Consider the following 25,153-nt stretch of genomic DNA (forward strand, 5'->3'; position numbering starts at 1 on the left):
GCTCCACCTTGGTGAATATTTTTATCGGACACCACTCAGGAACAACCCCAAAAACTAAAGGGTCAGCTAAGAATAAGTGCTGAAGAGAACTCACATTTAAGCAAGTCCTAATACACAGCTCAGGGGTCAAAGAAGGATTTATGGCAGAACATTCAGAGTCAGAATGTCAGAATCAGAACAAGGCCAAATGAACCCATTTAGCATGAAAAACAAAAGGGACTGACCAGGGCTGTCAGTTAGTCAAAGATCAAATGTCCACATGTGGAGGCCTTGGGGTTGATCACTGGCACTGGAAAAATAATCCAAATACAACTATTCACTAGCTTACTAATGAATGATTATGCTTGTCTCAAGTCAGCAGACCTGACTTGCCTGAACAGTGCAGATGGCTTCAAGGATGAGGTAAACACAAATTTTGTAACTCTCATGTAGGGCTTGGGGCTTTTCCTTACTATGAGGTCAATATTAAAACATATCAGTCTAAAGAGGTAGTACAGTGATTAAGGTGGTTGCTTTGCATGTGACTGTACCAGCTTCAATCTCTGGCACAGAGATTTGATTCCTTTTATTCATTTGATTCCCCCAAGCCTGCCAGGTATGATTTCTGAGCACAGAGACAGGGCTAAGCTCTGTGCACTGTGGGGTGTCCTCAAAAAAATTATTAAAAACTATAATGTACACCTAGAAGAAATTAGGTCAAGGATTCTAACTCTGAAGAAGTTAACTAACTCTAACTCTGACTCCCAAAGTATTTATATTTTGGGATTGATCCATAAAGTTCAACAGATCCAAAATGTATATTTAGAACTGGGCATTTAGAGAGCTTGCCTTACTGGCAAGACAACTATGTTAGAGTGCTTGCAATTCAAACACAGAAGGACCTGGGGTCATAGACGGTTTTAACTTCCAGCTAGTCTAACAATCCATTGATTTCTCAACCCTCTCTCTTATTGATGGGGAAATACAATTCCTTAATTATATTTGCCCATACTAACTTGCCATCCCTCTGCCAGGCCTTGAATTCAAATCAATAATATATACAGCAATGCTGCATGACTCCTAGGAAATCCTCACAGCTCTGCCTTCTGAGAAAAGAAAGTTTGACTTCTGAAGTGCTGATCAGAACAAGAAAGGCCTGCATGATGCCTCCTCATATGTCTTTTTGATGTTTGTCATCCATGGTTTGCAAAGAGGGAATTTGGCACCACATTTTCATAGATGCTCTAAGATTCAAGACACTGCATTCAGGAGTCAAAGTCCAAGGCTGAAATTCTTAAAAATTCTGATATCTTCATCCACAATCAGTTTTGGGAATCTGATCTCCAACAGGCTTTGAATAAAAAAGAAACCTCAAGTCTCTTGGCATAGGATATGTATCATTACTCTGTGTCACTCACTAAGCTGTAGCTCTCTGTAAATCTGACAAGTTCCTTCTATCTTCTCTCCCTTGATGATCTAGTCATTCCAATAACTTCTTTTAATTCCTACACAAAAACAAACCAGAGTGTTCTGGGCTTGCATTTGATATATCACTCACTTATTATTACTTAAGAAATCTCAAGGTCAACCCATCTTCAAGTTTCAACACTTCCTCTCCAGTTTCAGGGTCTCTGTAGTCTGCTGTTGAAGCCAGAAACTGCCCTCTGGTCTCCCCTCTCATCCACACCAACCAGATCCATCACTGGCCAAGCTTACCCCTGACACATCTGTCAAGTCTGAATGTTCACTCTTTTCCTTACCATCATTTTGCCCCAGGAAAGCATCATTTCTCACATGCAGTAAAACCATGGATTTCTGACTAGAATCCTATATCCATATTGATGCCCCAAAACTCTCAAAAATGCACTTGCTGCTACTTGAGGTTTTTGTTTTCTTTCTTTTTTTTTTGTCCCCCAATTTACAGTACAGACCAGGCAAAGGGCCTGTGTTGAGGTGTAAATGGGGTGCATTTACTGTACCTCCTCTTTCTATACAGTCAGGTAAAGAACACAGCCTGTGGTAAGAATTGGGAGGCCTATCTTTTCTTTCCTTTTCTTTTTTTTAATTATATATATATATATGTATATATATTTAAAAAAAACCTTCACCAGTGCTACTTGAGTTTTTAATTTCTTTCACTGCTCTTGGAATAAGGTTTAAAAAGTCATGACTGTCTTTAAGATTTCTTCTCATTTTAATTTTCCAGCTTTGTCTAGAGACACATTATTTTATTATTATTATTATTATTATTATTATTATTATTATTATTATTATTTGATGCTCAGGGGTTACTCCTGGCAAAGCGCTCAGAAATTGCCCCCGGCTTGGTGGGACCACATGGGATGCGCATATGGGGGATCGAACCACGGTTGCGATCTTTCCTTGGTTAGCGCTTGCAAGGCAGACACCTTACCTCTAGCACCACCTCACGGGCCCCAGAGACACATTATTTTTCATCATAGCCCAGCTATCCTCAATTTCCTTTTTCTTTTTCTCCTTAACTTTTCTAGGCTTTTATACATCCTGAGCCCTCTGTCTGAAGCACTCATGAGACTTTGTGCTTAGCAAATAACCCATCCCTGTATTTAGCAGATGCAACCCTAAAATACCATATCGTGTTCTCATGGCATCCTGGATCCCTGTGCTGTAAATTGGGAACAATAACTTGATCATGCTTTTGACATCTTTGTGAAGACCATTATTATACAATTAAAATGTGTAGAGCATTTTAATAATATCTGGTGTCTGGTGTAGGGCAATGAAGGGACAGCTTTCATTATCTTCATCATCTTTACCATAACTACCTCCATTGTTACCATCTTCATCTCATTGTTCCCATTATCATCTTCTTCACCAGGGTTTGCCAACACTTGGCTCTCGAGCCGCATGCAGCTCCGGGCCAAAATGAATGCGGCTCTTTGCCCCTTATCATTCTTTTGTATACTGTGGCTCTTCGCCAAGTTTGGATTTTGTTCTGCTGCTTCTAAAGAGGGACCTCTGAGGAGAGATCTCCGAGCGTCCCGTCTCCCATTCCTCGGAAACAACTCATGTGTCTCATATTGGGTCACATCTTGCCGTTAGTTCTTAGTGTGGAGGACGCAGCACACCCTCACCATCACTGCAGGATTTTGACCTTCACTCAAAATGGCAAAATGCAATATGTGTTTCATAGATTATTTTTAAAAGTAGATGCTTTTGTGTGAGTGCTTGTCTATTTTGGCAGGTCACTGTGTGGTTTGGCTCTCTGACTCTCACGGTTTAAAATTTTGGCTCTTGTGTCAAACTTGTTCGCCACCCCTGTTCTTCACCAACATCATATGTATGATCTTGCATGATGGCCCATCATCCCTGGGTATTGAAAGTGCCTTTCTTCATCTTATTCTATCATTAAATCTACATATCTATCCGAAGTATTTGGTAGTTTGCAGTTATGCATATTTTCAATAAACATTTGTTGTGTCGTGAATTATGCAAGACTAGAATTTCCTTCTAAAGTTCCTAAGTCCAAGAATGTACTTTATTAATAAATAACCTAGAATCTTAGAGCCCTATGCTGATAAAGATTGAAACTATAAAGATCCGTCACTACCTCATTCCTGCATCTTTGCTGTGGCTTTCTCATTTCAATTCAAACTATTTATTGAGCATTAACTATGTATCAGACATGGTTGTATGTGCCAGGGGTATACAATGAGTAAGATAAATTCTTACCTGCAGGGGACTAATTATAAAGCATTTACCAAGCAGAAGCAGGGTACAGTTCATCCATATATTTACTACCTTAGGGAGGCCCTATAATAAGATAAAGAATGAAACACTAGCAGCAGATATGTTCTTTCCAGCCTTGAGATATAAAAAGAAAAAAAAAAAGACAACCTGGCATTGTGAAAAGGCAGACACTTTGGATTGCAATTAAGAACTTGAAACATTCAAATAAAGCCCTCGGCAGTGTCTGTCACATGGTAGGTGCTCACTAAATGAGTACAGGGGCTGAAGGGACATGGAAAAACACTGCAAACAAGCATAATAGGCCTTTATCAGAAAAGCTTTAGTCTTTCTCAAATTCTTAAATTTTCAGGTCCCTGGAGTCCCAGTAGAAGTGATGCCTGAGTAGAGTGTTAGAAATAAGCACTAAGGACACCCAGGTATGACCCAAAATGTATTTATATGTATATATGCATACATATATATTTATACACATATATGTATATAGATGTATATATTTGGAGGGGGCATAAGATATGTTGTCACTGATTATACAAGTGAACCCAGAAAAAGAGAGACAAATATTCTGCTCAAATATGCCCAGGTACCTCAGAACAGAGGTGGTCATGGTTTAGGGATAAAACAAAAGTGGGTGGTTTTAGAAACTATTGTGACGAGGAAAAAAATAGAATGGAGATTAATAAAAGGACAAATGAAATAATAGGGGGCAGAGGTCAAGGTGATTCAGATACACTGGTGGTGTTAAGAAGGGACAGAGCTGTTTCCAAACCATAGGATAGAGTCAACACTGAATTCATGAGACCCAAACTTTAACAACCAAACTTTAAAAGGTGCCTATCAAGATGGCAGGCTGAGAGGAGGAGGCGCAGAAAGGAACCTGTGAGCAGTTGATGGAGGGAGGTTGACATTGGTGGTGGGATTAGTGCTGGAACATTCTATGTCGGGAAACTGAACTATGAATGATTGTAAATCAGTGCTCTAATTGAAATTTTTTTGGTTGGTTTGGTTTAGGGACCACCCCAGTCACACATAGGCATTACTCCTGGCTCTGTACTAAGAAATTACTTATTTCTTCCAGGCTCAGGGGCCTACTTGGGATGGAAGATCAAACCCAAATTAGCCATGTGCAAAGCAAATACCCTAACTGCTATGCTATAGCTCTGGGCCTGTGTTTTGTTTTTTGTTTTGTTTTGTTTGTTTTTTAATACAAATTCTAGGGGCCTGGAGTTATAGCACAGCAGTAGGGCATTCGCCTTGCAACATGGCCGACCCGGGTTGGGTCTGAGCTTGATTCTTGGCATTCCATATGGTCCCCTAAGCCTGCCAGGAGCGACTTCTGAGCACAAAGTCATGAATAACCCTGAGTGCCACTGGGTGTGGCCCCCAAACCAAAATAAACTAAATAAATAAAATAAAAAAGTTCTAGTCAGGGAAAGAAAAAAGAAGTGAATAGGAAAGAGCAGATGGACTAGGAGAAAGGATCGAGCTGACTCTTTGGGTTTAGATATCAGATGTGTAAAAGAATAGCTAACTGCAATGGATGCAGGGGACAGGCTATCAATGCCCTGAAATCAGGGTGAGGCATCAGACGAATCCCCTGTCTGGGTCCTGCCCCTCATGCTAAAGGCACCTCTGTCACAAAGCCTGTTAGACCAAAGGATCTATTTGCTTTATAGTGACGTTATTTGCTTTATAGTGCCTTCCTCCCGGCCATCAGTGACCTTCATGGCATATATCCAGATATGTCCAATCATTTTATCAGAGATACATTTATCTCCAATTAGTATAAAATAATCACCATTTATGCTAGGTGACTTAGTGTAGTAGAAGGCAAGTTGAGAAATAGAGCAACAGCAATTCACAGCAAAACCCATTATAGGGATTATCTTCTCATGCCCCAAATTATCCTAGACATGACCTGTTGGAACAGGGCTACTAGCCCTGCTTTCAACAGAAAGAACGTTTTGACCAAGAACTACTAACCCCAAAGCCTCTCTCCCTTAGCCTGCATGGAATCCTTTGGGCTGTGATTCCATCTCCTGATTCTGCTCTTGGCCTCACTGGTCATAGATGCTCCCATAGTTCCCGGGGGCCTACAAAACTTCCTCTTCCAGAGTTCACTGGGCAAACAGGTGTTCATTCATTTCTTCATCTTTTTAAAAAAAAAAAACAACTCAACCCCTTTCCTTCGTTGCCTTGACTGAGACTTGCCCTCCTCTTTGCATAAATGGTACAATCCCAGTCCAAAGGTTCCAACATACAGGCTTTGTGCAGGGTCATCTCCCCAAATAGACTTTTTCATGGCCTTCTTCCTATTTTGATTAATCTGTTGTTTTGAATTTTGGTCCTCATCAGGAGATACTCAGGCGCACTCCTGGTTCTACACTGAGAGATCACTCCTGTGAAGGTTCAGGATGAGAGCCTAGGCTGAGAGCATCCAAGGCAAGCACCTTACCTGCTATACTATTTCTCCAGCTCACTTCCCAGTATTATCCTTAGAAGTTCATTTTGTCAAGGCAGTTATATAATTTGAGCTTTTGTTTTTCCCTTTTCTCATCTCCTAATGGTGGGCACCCCCTGTATTATTTTGATTTACCCATATCATTAATATTTATCCACTGGAATTACAGTTTAGTAAGAAGCTTCCTTATATACCAAAAATAGGGTGGCTAACAACTTCCATGATTTCTTGAAAAGAATGTCTTAAACCTTAGAGAAATGTAGCCTTGGAAGGGCAAGAGTGAAGCTCCTAAATTTCCCAATGAAGGGGGCTGGAAAGAAAATAGACTGTAGGATGCTTGCTTTGCACACATCTGGCCTGGTTTGATTCCTGGCACTCATATGGTTCCTGAAGTTACCATCAAGAATGATCCCTAAGCATAGAGCAAGAAGTAAGCTCCAAGCACTGCCAGGTGTAGCCCCCCAACAAAAAGTTCCCTAAGAGCATTTGCTTACAGCCCTTATAATGACAGTAACGGTGGCATTGAAGCATTTCTTTCTAATCCTCAAACACACTGCAAGATGAGGACTTTATGTAGTCCCAAGAAAACAAGAAATCAAAAGAGATGTCAGACTTTTCCTTTTTAGCCAGGCTTCAAACTAAGGAAAGGCCTCCCTCAGGGCAAGTGTTCTATCATACACCCCCTAACCACACACTAAAAATTTTATACCCCCATATTCTCTTTTTTTTGTTGTTTGTTTTTGGGCCACACCGGTGACACTCAGGGGTTACTTCTGGCTATGCACTCAGAAATCGCTCCTGGCTTGGGGGACCATATGGGACGCCAGGGGATCAAACCGTGGTCTGTCTTAGGCTAGCACAGGCAAGGCAGATAGATAGCTTACTGTTTGCGCCACCGCTCCGGCCCCCAAACCCCAATATTCTCAAAAGTGAGTGTTCTTTCCAGAGCTCCTTAAAACACATTTATGTACACACATGTATATACTTCCATCCTCTCCATTCCTCCTAGTCCCCACATTGAAACAAGCGAGTCTCCAAAGCCACACTCAAATCAAACATCAGCTTTATTGGCCATCTCTGTTTTACAATGAGGTCAAATATCTCGGCAGTGGCCATTCCAGGCTGCTTTGGTTCTTGAAAGGCCAGCGCCAGGGAACAGGCAAATGGACAATGAGGACAGCAAATTGCTGCATCCCACCGCTGCAACCGTCCTTCCACAGGTTTGGCGAGCTCATGTTTGTTTTTCCTTTCATAGCATCTTCCGTTTTTCAAATTCCTTCAAAAACATAAGAGAAAGGAAATGGGTAAGAAGAGAAAAGATCCAATTTATATTCATGGTCAAACCAGTTCCAAACCTTTTTTTTATATCTTTTGAACAACTAAAAATTACAGAAATAAGATGTACTGGGATGAAGGAACTTGAACACAAAGGAACAGCATTCACGTTAGCTATGTCTGCTTGAATTTTATTAATCTTGATGCAGAGCTCTAAATCTATGTTGCTGAAATGAACAGGCTGAAAGGCTTTGAATTCTATGTAATTTTTCTACTTTAGAATTATCAACAGGAGTTGACAAAACTGACAGTAATATCCAAACCTTTAATATTATACATGAACTATACTGTCCTTTTAAATAAGACAATGAAAACAGATTTAATTCGCTTCTTAGAGAATAAAACAAAACAGATTTTGTAAGTATATGAACAAAGCGTCAAAAACCTCCGAAATAGCTGAAAAGAAAAATATGGAAATTCCCATTTCTCTAGCTGCTACATAATGCATGGAAACTTGCTGCCACTTACTGGAATAAAATGGTACCACATGCCTCCAAGGGTGGATTTAGAATCTGTTTTTTCTCTTTCCCTCTGTTAAGTAAAACTCATTTTCACATAATCATAGCTACCCAGCTACCTTTCAAACACAGAACCATACTCCAAAGTCAGGCTCATGCGAATACTCAGCATGGCAAAGAGTCCATTTTATTATCCCTAAGGCAAAGGCAAAGAAGATTTTGCTAAAACACTATTCCCTTCTGGGGATCCAATTTCTGTGCCCTTTTTTAGCATCCTTAGCAGTTTGTTTTTCACTTTTTGTTTGCTCTTTTTTGCCAATGTGGCAAAAACAGAAACCCTTAAATGAGCAAAGATATATGATAAAAGTCCTTACAAAGATGGGGGCTGGAAGAGAGACAGTCACGTAGAGTGCCTGCTTATAATATTCTAGTCTGTATATCACATGCCTCTTGGCCCTTGCTGGGCAACCACCAAGACTATAGCCCTGGTGGCCCTCAGCACAGCTGAAATGCCTGGCCAAGATGCCAAGAGGCCAGAGCAGAATTGCCTCCTTGGGTCCTTGCAGTGAACCCCCTTGCTCAAGAGACCAAGAATTGCCACTAAGGCCTCCAGATCTCCTGAAAACATGTTGGGAGCCTTCCTGCTCCCCAAATGAAGTTATTATAAAGAAACTATGAAATTAAAAAAATCGTGAAATATTTTGAACCATAGTGTTCCATCAAACAAGAGAAAAGCAAATCAAAATGCTCGAGGGGTTAAACCTTCAACTCATAAACAATAATGGCATCTCAACATAGTGAGGGCCAGAAAATCCAGGCAGAAACCTCCCTACTGCTTCCATGACATCTGTCTATCCTGGCACCTCCTCATCTAATTTTCATTCCACACTCAGCCAGCAGCTCTTTTCCCCAGCAACAGAAACCCAGAGATCATAGCAGCTCTATAAACTTAAAGACCCACCATAGGATAAAAAACAAACACAAGACAATGATCTGCACACCCAAAGAGAACATGGCACTTATAGGCCTAAATCATTTTCTTTTCTGTTTTGGTTTTGAGGCCATACCTTTAGGTACTTAGAGCTTACTCCTGGCTCTGCTCTCAGGAATCACTCCTAGTAGTGCTCAGGGGACCATATGGTTGTCCAGGATAGAATCCCAGTCATCAGCCACTTGCGAGGGAAGTGCCCTACTCACTGCACTACTGCTCTGGTCTCTATGTCAAATCTTTCTACTCATAAAAGAAAAATTCCAATGTTTAAAGTCAAAATATTTTCCATGAGAATGCTGGTCATGTCCAAAGAGCATGTTAGGATGAAAATGGAGCAGCTAGTCTTTTAGCTGCATGTTAGAAATAAACGGATCAGGCTAGAGGAAAACATCAGTTTCATTGTACGAGCACCCTCCATCCATGGCCCTGTACAGGAAGCCGATTACTTCAGGGCATGCAGTCCACTGATATACCTCACCTTGTAGATGGTGGTTCCCAGCTGTGCAGGAGACATGCTGACGACAACTCCTGCACTCTGCAGGGCAGAAATCTTCTCTTTAGCACCACCTTTTCCTCCAGCGATAATAGCCCCTGCGTGACCCATCCGCCTGCCAGGAGGTGCTGTTAAGCCAGCAATGAAGGAAACCACGGGCTTGGCCTTGGGACCCTGGAGAGATAAGATAGTTCAGATGCTTGAAAATAGAAATTGATTTGTACCTCAGATCCAGGGATTTGCAAACAAATGGCAAATGGCAAGGCCAGGGCTTGCGTTTATATTAAGAAAATCAACACAAATATTAAACTGTAATCAAAACTACAGCATTCTCCCTTGAGATGTCTCAAATGTGGGTACCAATGCAGGAAAATGACACTGAGTAAAATGTTTTATGTTCAGCAATTAAATTTCTTTTTTTCTTTTAAAGCAACTAAATTTCAACTTCACTGGCAAAAAGTGACTCATTGTAAAATAGAAAGCATGTTTGAAAATGTCTGTGATTTGTGAGAATAAATTAGATACGAGAGGCTGCTTTATTTTTATCTGACTGTATTTCTTAATTCACCATTAGTCCATCTTAATAAAGCACAAGATGAGACAGAAAGGTACATTGGAAGGACAAAGGAGGAGGATTCACCAGACTCAACGTCCTGGTGATTAAAGTGACACAACTTGGAACGAATCATTTCTCCCCTCTAGACTTGCTCCCTCACCTAAGAAATGAACTGGCCAAATGACATGGATGGCCAAGTGCCTTTAATCCTCTGAAATTCTATACAATCTAAGTCTGAAGATCAAGACTAGTTTTATTCAACAAAAATCCATCTTTTTGTCATGCAACCAAAGTGTACGTAGACCACATTGCATTAGTTTATGAGGGCAAAACCCACACAGAGGAAATAATATCCATGTTCTAGATTTATAATTAGACATACAAGTATAATTTAATACCTATAGTGTAAATACAGACAATATAAAGTGTGTAGACATCAAGCGTTTCAGAAATATCCTAAAGCAACACTGATTATAGGACCAAGTTCCCCATGGAAGAAAAGAACAGGTTTGTAAGTGGAATCCCTAAGCAATTGTGGAGCCAGAAAAAGGTAGAACTAGGACACATGTGAACTCCAAGGGCTTTCATTCCAGTACAATTACCCTCTGTCAGCAGCAGGTCCTGAACTCATGTGGGACCCCTTGTAATTAATGAGGACTAAGTTAACTTACTGAGTTTGAGGATTTAGAATTTTATAGAAATTAATAGTTACTATATCAGAAATTTAAACCAAAGTTTATTAAAAACAAGTTTTTAAAACTATATTTTAAGACACCCTTCTAGTGAGAGATGCTAAGATGTAAAAATTATTTTACATTTTTGCATCTTAGATGTCTGAAAACAAACCAATGAACTTTAGTTACTTGATTCTATTATTCTATTTATTATTTTGACTGAAGTGCACTGAAGCCTGGTCTCACACATATATAGTTGAAAAAGTTGTTAAGCAATATTGTAACAGTCAGATAATTGCAGATATTTTTCTTTTATACTTTTTTAGGGGGAAGAGATACCCAGTTATGCTCAGGGCTTACTACCTGGGATCTACAGATATTTGTCTGTTATATTACACAAACCTATTCAAGAACTAACCTTTGGGATTTTGTTTTGGTTGGTTGGTTTGTAGTCTTTGGGTATTGGGGCCACACTTGGTGGTACTCAGAAATTACGACTGACTCTGTGCTCACTAAAACACTCCTGGCATGCTCAGGACACTGTAGGGGATCAAACTTGGGTCGGCCATGTGCAAGGTAAAGTGTTCTACCTGCTGTACAATCTCTCTAGCTCTTCTCTTCTGTATTTTTACCTAAAAGAGCTCCATTTATATTAATCAGAAAACTTGAAATTTTAATATACTCAAAATCTAGTAGCAGGAAGTGATCAGTTACTCTGGAGATGGATGTGGTATCAGAACAATATATTCTTAGAGAAAAACGTAATTTAAAAATTTGGGAAATACAAACTAAAAATCAAATCTGCAGGTCAGAACCAAATTACAGCAGGTAGGGAGCTTGCTTTGCACATGGCCAACCTGGGTTCAATCACCAGCAACCCATATGGTCCCCCAAGCACTGGTTGAAGTGATTCCTGAGCATAGAGCCAGGTATATTTAACCCCTGAGCACCATTGGGTTTGGCCCCCAAAACCAAAATAAATTTGGGTTTGTAAATAGTGAGAGATATGAAAGCCTAAAATCAGAAAGAACAGGTAAGACTATCATGAGGATGGATGAAGCTTGAATAAAAATACCAAAGATGGGACCAGAGAGATAGCATGGAGGTAAGGCATTTGCCTTTCATGCAGGACGACGGTGGTTCAAATCCCAGCATACCATATGGTCCCCCGTGCTCGCAGGGGGCAATTTCTGAGTGTAGAGCCAGGAGTAACGCCTGAGTGCTGCTGGGTGTGACCCAAAAAACAAACAAAAAAAAATACCAAAGACCCTTGTCCTCGGTTCCTGTCATATTACACAAGATCCCATTGTGTACAAATATACAAAAAAAATAGTTCTTGAATAGATTTGTGTAATATGACAGGAATCACGTGATGCAGTAGAAAAGTTGAGGGTCTGGGAATGAAGCCCACCTCTCTCACTGACTGCACACCTGCCACAATCATGACAGACCAACTAACCTGTGACAGTTTCAGTTTTTCTCTGAAAAACAAGGGATCTGATTCAAAACTGGAAGATAAAATTTCCACTATACTTTTTCTGCCAGTAATCACAGCCACTGGAACAAAGTTAACTCCAGGAGTAATATCAGTGAGTGCTCACTCTGGGCCACAGTATTGTGGGGTTCTCTATAAAACATCATCTGCACTGTTCCATCTAGAATTTTGAGGCCAGGAGTGCAGGGGTAGAGCACCTGCCCTGCATATAAGTGTAAGGCCCTGGATTCAAAAACCATCTTCATCATCTTATAAAACAATCCAGAAAAATTAGTTCCATAAGAATAGTCCAGGAATAGGAAGATGTGCCAAGTAAAACTATGCATGTTTAGCTTAGTCCCACTTAATTTCTAAACTATTCAGCACAGTATCTTAATAAAAAAAATTTTAATTATTAAAAAGATATTTTAAGGAAGCTAAAAAGAAATTCTAAACTAGTCAAAGAATTCAAAGGTGGGCAAAATATTTCTGCGTCACTTTAGAATAACATCATGTCAAACGTTCAATGCATCAAAAGTGGGCAAATTCTTGGCCCTAGAGTATAGGAATGATAAGCCCAGGGTAAGAGTAAAATAGGGGAGGGTTGGAAAAATAAAGCAGCAGGGAGGTATAAAGCAAGGGTCAGAGATATACAGGGATATATATGGCTATTACTAAACTGGGGATTACATAAAATGTGGGCCTGAACCAGAGCAAAGACACGAATTACAGATGATGCTCTGAATCTCAGATACTACCAAGATCTCAGCAACAGAACTTTGGAAACTGAATGAATGGAAACTACAGGATGAAAGAAACCAGAGTAGGAGCAGGAGAGATAGCATTGAGGTAGAGCATTTGCTTTGCATGCAGAAGGACAGTGGTTCGAATCCAAGCATCCCAAATGGTCCCCTAAGCCTGCCAGAAGTGATTTCTGAGTGTAGAGCCAGGAGTCACCCCGAGTGCTGCCTGGTGTAACCCAAAAACAAAAACAAAAAAGAAAATAAAAGAAAATAGAGCAGTTGGGGCTGGAGCGATGGCACAGCAGTAAGGCATTTACCTAGCACACGGCTGACCTAGGATGGGACCCGGTTCGATCCCCCAGCATCCCACATTGTGCCAGGAGTGATTTCTGGGCACACAGCCAGGAGTAACCCCTGAGTGTCACCGGGTGACAAAACAAAGCAAAAACAAACAAAAAGCCAGCAGGTTTTGTGATTTCTAACTTGGAAACTGCATTTAGTGTGACCTTCTTTAGATACAACAATCATTCACACTCAAGTAGTATGCACAGAAAGGAAATCCATAAAAAGATAAAGAGATGAATCAGAAGAAAAACAAAAGGAATAGAGAATAAACCAAGGCCACTGGTAACTACTGCAAAGTTACCAGTCAGGAGGGCAAGATCCAACAGAAGCAGGAGAAATGAATCCATGCAAATGTTGGCACTATTTTTTTGCTACTGAGTCATGGTCCTCAAAACAAAACCAGAAAGAAGGGATTATAATCTCCTTATTTCACCAGGAAGAAAACTGAGGCACAATGGAGTTCAATAATTTTTTAATAACTTTCCTAAAATCCATGAAACAGAGGCTAGAGTAATGAAGATTAAGTAATGCATAGATAGTATGAGAGAAAATCCAGAATATTGAGAAAGCTGACTCATATCTTATATTGCAACCAGAGTTTAAAATCAACATAGAGGACCAAATCGATAGCAAAGTGAATATGATGTTTGCCTGGCACACGGCTGACCCAGGTTCAATCCCTGACATCCTATATGGCCCCTGTACCTGCCAGGAGTTCAGAGCACATAGCCAGGAGTTACCCCTGAGTGCCATTGTATATGGTTCAGAAACCAAAAGTAAATAAATAAACAAATAGATAAATAAATAAACAGATAAATAAATAATGAAATAGGCATAGAAGAAAGCCATGTATATGAAAAATTACCCTTAAAAATTTTAATAGGGGGGGCCGGGCGGTGGCGCTAGAGGTAAGGTGCCTGCCTTGCCTGCGCTAGCCTAGGACGGACCGCGGTTCGATCCCCCGGCATCCCATATGGTCCCCCAAGCCAGGAGCGACTTCTGAGCTCATAGCCAGGAGTAACCCCTGAGCATCAAATGGGTGTGGCCCAAAAACAAAAACAAAAAATTTTAATAGGGGCCGGCATGCTGGCACTAGAGGTAAGGTGTCTGCCTTGCCAGCGCTAGCCTAGGATGGACCGGTTCAATCCCCTGGCGTCCCATATGGTCCCCCAAGCCAGGTGTGACTTCTGAGTGCATAGCCTGGAGTAATCCCTGAGCATTACCGGGTGTGGCCCAAAAACCAAAAAAAAAAAATTTTTAATAGCAAATAAATATGCACTGTTTTATGAATATCACCATATTGGTAATATGACTCCTTGAATTCCCCAAGATTATTTTTTTGTGGCAGTTAACTTCCATGCCTCTATTTCTTTTGTTTGTTTGTTTGTTTTTTTGGGTTTTTGTGGGGGGGTCACACCCAGCAGCATTCAGGGGTAGATGCTTCAGGGAAGATGCTTCTTTACATGAGAAAATTCTGGAAATCATTTGAGCGTTTTCCCTCAAGACCCACCGTAACTTCAATAGACACATACCCTTCCTTATCCCAGAAGTTTTAATTCCCTTAAGCCAAAAAAAATAGGATGCAACTCCACGTTACCTTTTACTTTTAATTCTAGGGAGATGCATCAAGGAAAGCATCATAGGACAAAGGTGACAAAGCTTCTCTACTTGCCCTCTGAAGAAGCTTTGCGTATGCTAGAAGGAAAGACTAAAGCCCAGGGAGAGGAAGATCCCAGAAAAGGGTACAATGGCAAGAATTTTTGAAGATCCAGATCTAGAAAAAAGAATTCAATTTTAGACCACAATGTAAATCTGTGGTCAAGTGAGGGTCTTCAAGTTGATGGAGTGAATGTTTTCCATTCAACTGGAAACTTACCTTCCCTGAAGTATGGGAGAAGGTAAAGAAAAAGATGAATAGAGAAAAGGAGTTGTAAAAAAAATAGAAACCAACCAGAGATAAGTTTTCTGAGTAGTGAGTAGCAAGTAGTGAAAACCAATATCAGAAGGCTTTTCCAGTTTTCTTTAAAAAAATGCAAATCTCGGGGCTGGAGAGATACCATGGAGTAAGGTCCTTGCATACAAAGGACGGGGGTTTGAATCCCGACGTCCCATATGGGCCCGAAGCCTGCCAGTAGAGCCAGGAGTGACCCCTGAGCACTGCCGGTTATGACCCAAACACCAAAAAAAAAAAAAAAAAAGCTAATCTCAGGTTCTAAGTTATAGTACAAAGGGTAGAGCCCTTCCTTTGGAAACAGATGACCTAGGTTTGATATTTAATACCCCATAAGGTCCTCAAAAACCTCCTGCTAGAAATGATCCCTGAGCACAGAGCCAAGAGTAAATCCTGACTACTACCACATGTGCATCCCACCAATAAATTTAAGAAAATAAAACTAAACAAATAATCTCTGAAAAATTAAAAATAACCCTAAAACAAGTCTGTACACTACTCAAACTCCAAAAGTTGTCCTTTTCCAAAACCATACTCACTGAATTATGCTTTTTCAAAAATTCTGCAGCGTTTTCTTCAGCATTACCACCAATTTCACCAATCAGTATGATGCCTTCTGTGGCTGGATCATTCAGAAAGATTTCAAGGCAATCAATAAAATCTGTCCCATTAAAAGGATCCCCTCCGATGCCTGGAAAGGTCAAAGAATATCAACAATGTAAAGATGAACTATAAAATTCAAGAATGTCTTACACTTTTTTAGTTGGTTTCTCAGAAAGATTTTTCAATGTATCAGCAGTTTTGCATTTAGCATTAAAAGTAACAAAAGGCTATATTTATGTTCAGATTACATGAATAATTAATAGTACTTGTTAGAATATTTGATTCCTCATTTTGTTTTAGATCCTTCGTCAAACCTTCCCTTCCCCTCACCAAATTCTAAAACAATCCATTAAAAATAAGCAATTCAAGGAGCCAGGGAGATGATGCAAAGGGCTAGAGTCCATGTTTTGAATACAGGAGGCCTGGGTTTCAGCTGCATTACCAGATAATCCCCTAAGCACCACCAAAAGTGACATCAGAGCAGAAAGCAGCCCTTGTGTTCTACTGGCTACTACCCTAAAACTAAAACCAGAAATAACTCACATTTTAAGAAAATGTAAACAGGTTAGATTGTTTTGTCATATTAAAAACATTTCTTGGGGCCAGTGAGATAGCATGGAGGTAAGGTGTTTGCCTTCCATGCAGAAGGACGGTGGTTCAAATCCCGGCATCCCATCTGGTCCCCCATGCCTGCCAGGGGTGATTTCTGAGCATAGAGCCAGGAGTAACTCCTGAGTGCTGCCGGGTGTGACCCAAAAACCAAAAAAAAGAACCCAAAAAAACATTTCTTTGTGCAAAGTGACTATTATTTAATAGTCCTCTGCCCACTACAGAGGAGCCATTCTTGAGTTTCAAGGATGGGGCCGTGTAGCATGGGTGATGATGCAGATACTTAAGCAAGAGCACATACAAAGACTGGGCCTTACAGACGGGATGCCACTCTTATTCATTTTAGGTTATGACCTTTTTCCAAAGCAGGAATCGTTTCCTACTATTTTTCCTACTTTTTTAGTGCAACCTTGCTTGAAGAATGAAGAGTAATAACATTTATGAAGCTCCACGTGTATAGCAAGTAGGTCATTAAAGATTAGACCTGCCATTTCTAAATCCTTACTTCTTCATGAGTGACTCATTACTGCTCTCAATGGACAATAAAAACACAGATACTGAAGATGTTTCAAAACAGTCTTGTTCTCTATAACACTAAGTTCTTGTTCTCCATTGCAAAAAGTTATCCTGTGTCTTAAGACTGCTGGCATATAGAAACGTTCGATTAATGCTTCCAAGACTGATTTCATGGATTTGAGTCTTAATTCCAGTGCTATTATGATTTGTATTATAAAAAGATGCAAGCTTAAAATGACATTTAAATATAATTGAGAGAGAGAGAGAGAGAGAGAGAGAGAGAGAGAGAGAGAGAGAGAGAGAGAGAGAGAGAAATCGTCTGCATAAAGGAGGGGGGATGGGAGAAAACTGGGGATATTGGTGGTAGAAAATGTGCACTGAAAAGGGGATGGGTATTGGACATGACTGAAACTCAATCATGAACAACTTTGTAGCTTTCACTCAGAATGGGTCAGTTAAAAAATTAAAAATAAATTATTTTAAAAAAACAATCTAAGAATTTAAAAGAATATTTAGAGAAATTTTAAAAAATTAAAAAAGGGGCCCAGATAGCTCAGTCAGTAGAGCATCAGACTTTTAATCTGAGGATCAAGGATTCAAGTCTCTGTTCTTCTTATCCCCCAAAAAAAAATTTAAAAAGGAACCAGAGTGATACACAGTGAGTAGGACCTTTGCCTTGCATGCAGCTGATCAGGGTTCAATCCCTGGCACCCCATATGACCCCCCAACTCAAGTCTGCCATAAGTATTTTCTGAGCTCAGAGACAAAAGTAACCCCTGAGCACTTGATATCCCCCATAAAAGAGAGAGAGGGGGAGAGAGGGGGGAGAGGAGGGAGAGAGAGAGAGAAGAGAGAGCCTATGAAACCTCACCTATGAAAAGAAATACCAAACTTATTTTAAAACATAATACCTTTTTTATCTCAAAGTAGGAGGCAGGAAGAATACAGCACTGAGTGACAAAGAATATGCACCAAATACTTGAGGCACCATGGCCAGAGAGACAGTAGAGCAGGTAAGGTTCTTGCCTTGCACACACCCAACTGGGTTTTCATCCTTTGAACCCATGTGGTTCCCCTAGCCTGCTAGGAATTATTCCTTTGTAATAGAAACAGGAGTAAATCCTGAGCACAGCCAAGTATGGTCCAAAATAAAAACATACATGACATCATGGGTTTGATCCCCCAAACATATAGAAATCAAAGGCCATACGACATAGCAAAAGAAAAGAGATATTTTCTATCTACCTCAACCTGGATTGTTTTCCCACCAAAGAAATTAAATAATAGCACTTTCCATTACAGAGGTGCCTGGGAGGGCTGTCTTAAGAATGAGATCATTTATAGCAAAGAACATTCAGTAAGTGTGAAGTACTTAACAGCAGCTTATGATGACAAAAACGATAATTATAGTAGCAAAGTCTTCATACAAAGATCCATTTATTCAGAACAAGCAATCTAAAGGCTATTTTCTGGAACCCTTAGAAGGTTCTGTAGGAGCCACAACTTCAAGAGTGTTTAGTCATCAATGTGGAAGTCATATTTTGGGTGACAAATTCCAAAAAATATACTGTAGAGCTTTCATTTACACAAATTAAATTCAAAATAATAGCATCTTTTTAATAAGGTGACATTAAGACCTTTAGTAAATGATAAAAAACAATTATTTTATATACTTAATTAATATAAACTATAAAGTATTCTAATAACAATACTTTTAGAGCATTCTAATAAGATGATCTTGGGAAAGTCCCCTCACCTACACACAACGTCTGCCCCAATCCAACTTGTGTAGTTTGGTGAACCGCCTCATAAGTCAGGGTGCCAGATCTGGACACAATACCTTGGAGAAAGAGAATTTTAAAATTTTAGCTTTGTTGGTATATAGACTTTCAGATGGTACCCTAAGTTACAAATATTAAAGTATATACAATCTACCCAATTTATCTCCCAAAGAAAATGAAAAGAGAAGCCTTCTAGAAGATGTTAGGTTAGACATAAGAGAAAATTCATTACCAGTAAGGATTTTATCTCTATAAAATACAAGAAAGACTGAAATTACCTCTTCATAAGATTCTGCTCAAAGCAACAGGACTGAAAGGTCAGATTTAGAGATACACAAACTATTAAACCACCAAAACCCAGTCATTTACCTTCCTCCCAACTATTTTTTCTAATAATTTCCAATATAAAGGCTTTAGAAACAATACAAATAAAATGGGGGAAATAAGGCTGAGCTCTTTAAATTTAGTTCACCATCATATTTTTCTAGACCACAGCACATGAGAGGAATTCTGAACAAAGGATGGACATATGGAGACAGGCTAGAGGCAACTAGTAATCTCTTCTCTCCTTCTTTGTGTTCAACTATTCTCCAAAACAGGTCAATTAGTCTATGCTACATCTATATATGAAGGCTGTATTTATGTATATGTACATATACATATACATATATATTTAATAAACATAAAACATTACCTGGGCTAATCTCTATAAAGATTTGATGATTTATAGTTATGGGCACCTTACAGAGCTCAGTAGTGATCAGGTAGGCCATTGCAGAGATTATTCCTTCTGCATTAATTTTCATTACTCTTTCCACATTAAGTGCATGGCAGTAACAGTGGCAAACTGGGCCAAACTAAGAGTACAGAACCATAAATAGAAACTTCAATAGCAGCTATACCACTCCTAGGGATATACCCTAGGAACACAAAAATACAATACAAAAATCCCTTCCTCACACCTATATTCATCGCAGTACTATTTACAATAGCCAGACTCTGGAAACAACCAAGATGCCCTTCAATAGATGAATGGCTAAAGAAACTATTATGGAAACTATTATGCTGAGTGAAGTAAGAGGGAGAGAGAGATACACACAGGATAGCTTCACTTATCTATGGGTTTTAATAAAAATAAGACATTATTGTAATAATGTCCAGAGAAGGATGGATCATGATATGAAGCTCACCTCAAGGAGGTGTGAGTGCAGTTAAAATACTAACAAGTACCACAACAATGTTAATGTGTGAGAGAAGTATAATGCCTATCTCAAATACAGGCAGGGGGTATGGGATATGGGGTACATTGGTGGTGGGAATGTTGCACTGGTGAAGGGGGGTGTTCTTTTTGTGACTAAAACCCAACTACAGTCATGTTTGTAATCACGATGTTAAAATAAAGATAAAAAAAATCTAAAAAAAAAAGATATAGGGGTCTCTTCTGGGGTTGTAAATGCGAGTGAGCACCAGGCAGCTGGGCCCCTTGTTAGATGGTCCTTACTAGTCAAAGGAGCAGGTAGTGGCACCCAGGAGAACATCTTTCCCAGGGGCAGGGTGGGGGAGATAAAGGAAGGGAAATGCCCAACTAGTCAGGGTTGGGGTAGAAAGCAGGAGTAGGGTGATGGTGGGGTGACCCTGGATTGGGAAGAAGACAACAGTGTCAGGCAGGTTCAACTCAGGGAGGCTGTTCTAACAGGCCACAGAAATTAAAAAAAAAAAGAGAGAGAAAAGAAAAAAAAAACCTTCAATGGCTACATGACCCAGCCCCTCCTATAATTCAGACACCTGTTGATCTTCTAGTAACCTCTCTCATAAAAGATCTCAGTAGAAAATTTACTAGGAACAGCTCCCATCTCTGAAGAAACATTAGTAATAAAGAACATAACCTTTAACCCAGTGCTATAAATAATTCAACTGACATTTACTCTTATGTTGGTTCTTCTTACTTAGTAGTAATAATCATGGTTTATAAATAAAGAAGATTTACATGATCATCAATTGTTCTGAGAAAACAGTATAGTTCAGAGTTAGATATGAAGAATCTAAAATTGGGCATAATGGTCAACTTTGAAATACTTGGCTATTTCCTTAAAGAACAAAAGAAGTAGCAATACAATTTTTCCAAAAAAGACAGAATGCATAAAGGGCAATCATTAAAATGCATAATTCATCTATCTGGCATCCAGATTTTTGAATATCCCATAATAAGCAATCAAGGACAGTTAATAAAATAATATGCAAACTGAAGTGGGAGCTGGAAAGATAGTACAGCATGTAGAGAGCTGGCCTTTTATACAACTAACTCTGGTTTTATCTCTAGCACCACACAGTCCCTCAAGTCTGACCCAGGAGCACACCCTGAATATTGTCAGGCTATGACCCAAAAGCAAGCAAACAAACAAAAAGCACACACCCCCCCAAAATAGAAATAGATAAGTAACAAAATAAAATACATAAATAGCACATAATCCTATGAAAATGTACTAAATATTATCAAGAAAACACAAATTAAAATTATGCTATCATTTTGCTCTCAGAATGGCTAAAATTAAAGACAGAATATTAACATTCATGAAGATGGAATACAAGTGGAATATCACTTTGCTGTAAAATAAACAATCACTTCACAGAACTCCAAAAATTTCTGAAAAGTTGATCATACTTGCTTTCACTTAGTCACTCCATACTATTTTACCAAAGTGAATGAAAATATGCCATTTTAAAAAACCTTATAGACTCAAGACTCAATGTGAATACAAATACCCTAAAGACTCAATGTAAATACAAATACAAAGCTCAACTGTGAATACAATGTAATATAATTGCCCAATGAAAGTATGAACAAACTAATATAATCAATCAAGTCAAATTAATACTGATACATGCTGGGAACACAGAGAAGAATCCACAGCATGCTGAGAGTGGGGATGAGGGGAAGAGGGGAATAAGATCTTTAAGAACTGCTCCAGAATAATTAACTTCACTGAGTCTACAAAATTATTAATACTTCTCAAACACACTGATGGAGAATCAATAGACAACAAAAGTTCAATTAGAAAGACTTGCATGGTCACAAATCCCCTTGGAGAGTTTTGAGCATGGGGTAGGGTTGGGAAAGGGGGAAACTTAAAATCTTTAATAAACTCACCAATTCTTCCTTTCTTGTGAATATGACCGGGCATAATACCAATTTTGCATTCCGCTGGCTAAAAGAAAGTAAATCAAGAGTTTCAGAAAAACACAACGATTTGAGTCGCAGGTGACACGGGGAAAGGACTTAGACTTGGATGGGATCAAGCCTCCTGAGCCAAGCGGGAGACAACCCGGAGCTTACGTTTCTGTTTCCCACTCACGTTGATGACGCCGGGGCAGTTGGGCCCAATCAGCCTGGTTTTTCCCTGGCGCAGCAGCTTGTGCTTGACCCGCACCATGTCCTGCTGTGGGATTCCCTCCGTGATGCACACCACCAAGGGCATTTCTGCCTCGATAGCTTCATCGATGGCGGCGGCAGCAAAGGGAGGAGGGACATAAATGACAGATGCGGTGGCCCCCGTCTGTTCTTTGGCCTGCAATGTGAACCACAAAGCATTTAGGCCCCACACACTAGACAAGCAGTTCTGTACTATGACTGCAATCACGACTGTCTTAGTGAAGTTTGGAAAGACACTTCATTCCTGCCACTAAAGTGGGGGCAGAAAAAGAGCAACTCAAGTCTGGCCTCCGTGATGCCCGCCAGATGGCCCCTTTCAATGGAAAAGCTCAGAGACACTGCTCAGTAAACATGATTTGCATTTAGTGTCCCTGGACTCCCACCATCATGATTACTTATTGTGTTCTATAAGACTGTACCATCTATCCCATCACAAATACAATAGCCAAAGAAAAGATAATTAGTGAGCCCAAGTCTCAGAACTTGGCTCCCAAATGTCTGCTTAATAATGTAACCATACTTGATAGTTATTGAAAAGAGGGAGATATCCTTTTGGGGGGAGCCAGAGGGATTCTTAAAAGGTGGGGTCCAAGGACCCCTCCCAGCAATTCTCCCTTAGTCAGCTGGGAGGTTCATTATGAGGGTCCCAGGACAACGTTCAGACCCTTTGATGCTGAGAACTACCTAAGCACCCCAGCAATGTTGGACCCACAAGTACCACCTCCAGCAATGCTCAGGAGCCAAATAATGTCTTATATTGAATTAGGATTGGCCACAGGCATGTGCCTTAACCCCTATACTATCGCTACAGTCCTCCAAGTACTCTTGTTTTAACAGATACTTTTAAGTATATATTTTTTAGAAATAAGCCAATAAGAGGGGTAGGAGCAATAGTACAGTGGGTAGGCACTAGCCTTGCACATTACTAATCCAGGTTCGGTCACTTGTATCCCATATGGTCCCCAGAGCACACCAGGACTTATTTCCTGAGTGCAGAGCCATGAGTAATCCCTGAGAATAGTTGAGTGTGGCCAAAAGATAGAAAAGAAATAAATAAGCTAAGAAGCAAATACACAGATGGCTGTGGACTGAATCAAATAAGCATTAGGTTCTAATCTACACCTCACAATGCAAAGAATTTACAGACCATTAACACAGTTGCTGTTCTCTTTATGCCTGGTTTTCTTTGTTTTTCACCTGCTCCCTAGACGAGGGGTCCTCAAACTTTTTAAACAGGGGGCCAGTTCACTGTCCTTCAGACTGTTGGAGGGCCAGATTATAGTAAAAACAAAAATTATGAACAAATTTCTATGCACACTGCATATATCTTATTTAGAAGTGAAGAAACAAAATGGGAATAAATACAATATGTGGCCCGCGAGCTGTAGTTTGAAGACCCCTGCGCCTAGACAGTGACTCTGTCTACCCATCTTGATGTGTGGCTATCTCTCTTATGCACAGGAAACTCCTTGCAGACAGAGACAGTGAGGGAGCCCCAACTCCATACTATTCTATGAGTGCTTGCTTCTAGGCAGGTTTCAGGTAAGGCTTCATACCGGCTAACTAGGTAGCCCCACTGAGGTCAAGAGAAAATGACTTGGTCAAGTCACATAATAAAGGGACAGAGCAATTTTATTGCAACATGTCCAATCTTTTTAATGACAGTATACTCTCTGCGGAAAGCATTAAACGATAATTAAGCTGGTAACTAAGGGGCAGAATTACATGCAGCCAAGTCAAATTTGAGTCCTGCATATCATGATACCACTGGGTGTGAACCACTGGAGTGGTCTGGATAATTCCTAACAGTAAAGATCTTGGGCAAAAAAATGCATTCAAGTGCTCCTACGTAGCACCACTGACCAGATTGGCCATGAACCACTAAGTTCCATGAGCTTAACTTGGGAGCACTACCCCCATGCTCCAAGAAAAGATAAAAACCTCAAATTTCTCAATAAGATGTGATGAATAGACTGGAGATGAGGGGGAAAGGCATGTGCCCAGACACTGGTAGAGGGAAATGGGCACCTGGTGGTGGGAGCAGTATTGAAATGTTGTATGCATGAAGCCCTCAATAAGTTAATTAATGAAAATCAAACCTAGAAGGCTTTGCCAGGAACTTTACCATGGATAAAAACAATGAGACTTCAGGACTTTCAGTTTTGGCTCAGTTGGGGCAAAAATGAATGGTGTCTGGTATCTGGATGTCACCCATGAAGGATGCTCCAAAGCTCCCATACTACAAACAGCCCTCCAGCCTTCCAGTACGCCTCTAATGAGGAAGGTTCTGCCATGTTAATGAGCACCAAATCACCCACAACAATGTCAAGGTGGAAAATGATTCCAAAATGACTCAGAGTGATAACCAAGAAGCAGGGACATGTGGCAAAAACAAGGCTAGAATCAAAAGAAGTCAGGCTACACATGGGTTCTTCAAATGGGAAACATAGCCTACAATACCTTACCTTGTGAGGCTGAAAATCCTGCCAAAAGTGAGACTGAACAGAGTCTGGGCTGGCAAGTGACAGTGGATGGAAACCATCCAATTAACTCATTCAGAGAATGCTTCGTGACACAGGATAGGAGAAATAAACTGTGTGTCAAAAAACTACACAGAAGTCCTAATGTCATATCTCTTTATAATGAATTATAAGTGAGTTGCTTGGCAACAAAATTTTCCTTTCAAAAACAACACCAAAAAAGCTCATTATGAAAGCCTTGCATACAGGAATTTTGGAAACCATTCTCTATATTTTAAGGTCATGGATTCAATGAGAATTTAAGCAAGGACACAAGAATGTAAAAAAAAAATTACAGCAAAATATTTTATTTTAAAATATTACCACAGGGGGCCCAGGGAAATATGCAGCAGGTAAAGCACACAGCTGAGCCCTGGTTTCAAACCCTGGCACCCCCTATTGTCCTCTGAACCCCACCAAGATAGATCCCTATGCGTAGTCAAAAATAACTGCTGAGCACTGTTGGGTGTAGGGTACCCATTCCCCCCCAAAATAAAGAAACCAGCAAT

General features: G+C 40.0%; 1 protein-coding gene and 1 non-coding gene across 2 annotated transcripts in view; both read right to left on the reverse strand.

Annotated features, from left to right (window-relative positions):
* Nucleotides 1–1,883: 1,883 nt before the first annotated feature.
* LOC126024843 (small nucleolar RNA SNORA51) lies at nt 1,884–2,015 on the reverse strand. The gene has a single exon (XR_007500942.1). It is a non-coding gene; the product is annotated as a small nucleolar RNA SNORA51 (small nucleolar RNA).
* A 5,197-nt stretch (nt 2,016–7,212) lies between these two features.
* The window catches only part of SUCLG1 (succinate-CoA ligase GDP/ADP-forming subunit alpha), a 30,193-nt gene continuing 12,252 nt past the window's right edge, over nt 7,213–25,153 (reverse strand). Inside the window, exons 4-9 of the mRNA XM_049784938.1 lie at nt 22,049–22,261; nt 21,844–21,901; nt 18,671–18,754; nt 15,726–15,877; nt 9,429–9,617; nt 7,213–7,442 (exon numbers count right to left, since the gene is read on the reverse strand). Of these exons, the coding sequence (XP_049640895.1) occupies nt 7,416–7,442; nt 9,429–9,617; nt 15,726–15,877; nt 18,671–18,754; nt 21,844–21,901; nt 22,049–22,261 (723 nt within the window). The 3' untranslated portion in view covers nt 7,213–7,415. The remainder of the gene's footprint in view (nt 7,443–9,428; nt 9,618–15,725; nt 15,878–18,670; nt 18,755–21,843; nt 21,902–22,048; nt 22,262–25,153) is intronic.

Source organism: Suncus etruscus, chromosome 12 (genome assembly GCF_024139225.1).
Source record: "Suncus etruscus isolate mSunEtr1 chromosome 12, mSunEtr1.pri.cur, whole genome shotgun sequence".
Classification (NCBI taxonomy): Eukaryota; Metazoa; Chordata; class Mammalia; order Eulipotyphla; family Soricidae; genus Suncus; species Suncus etruscus.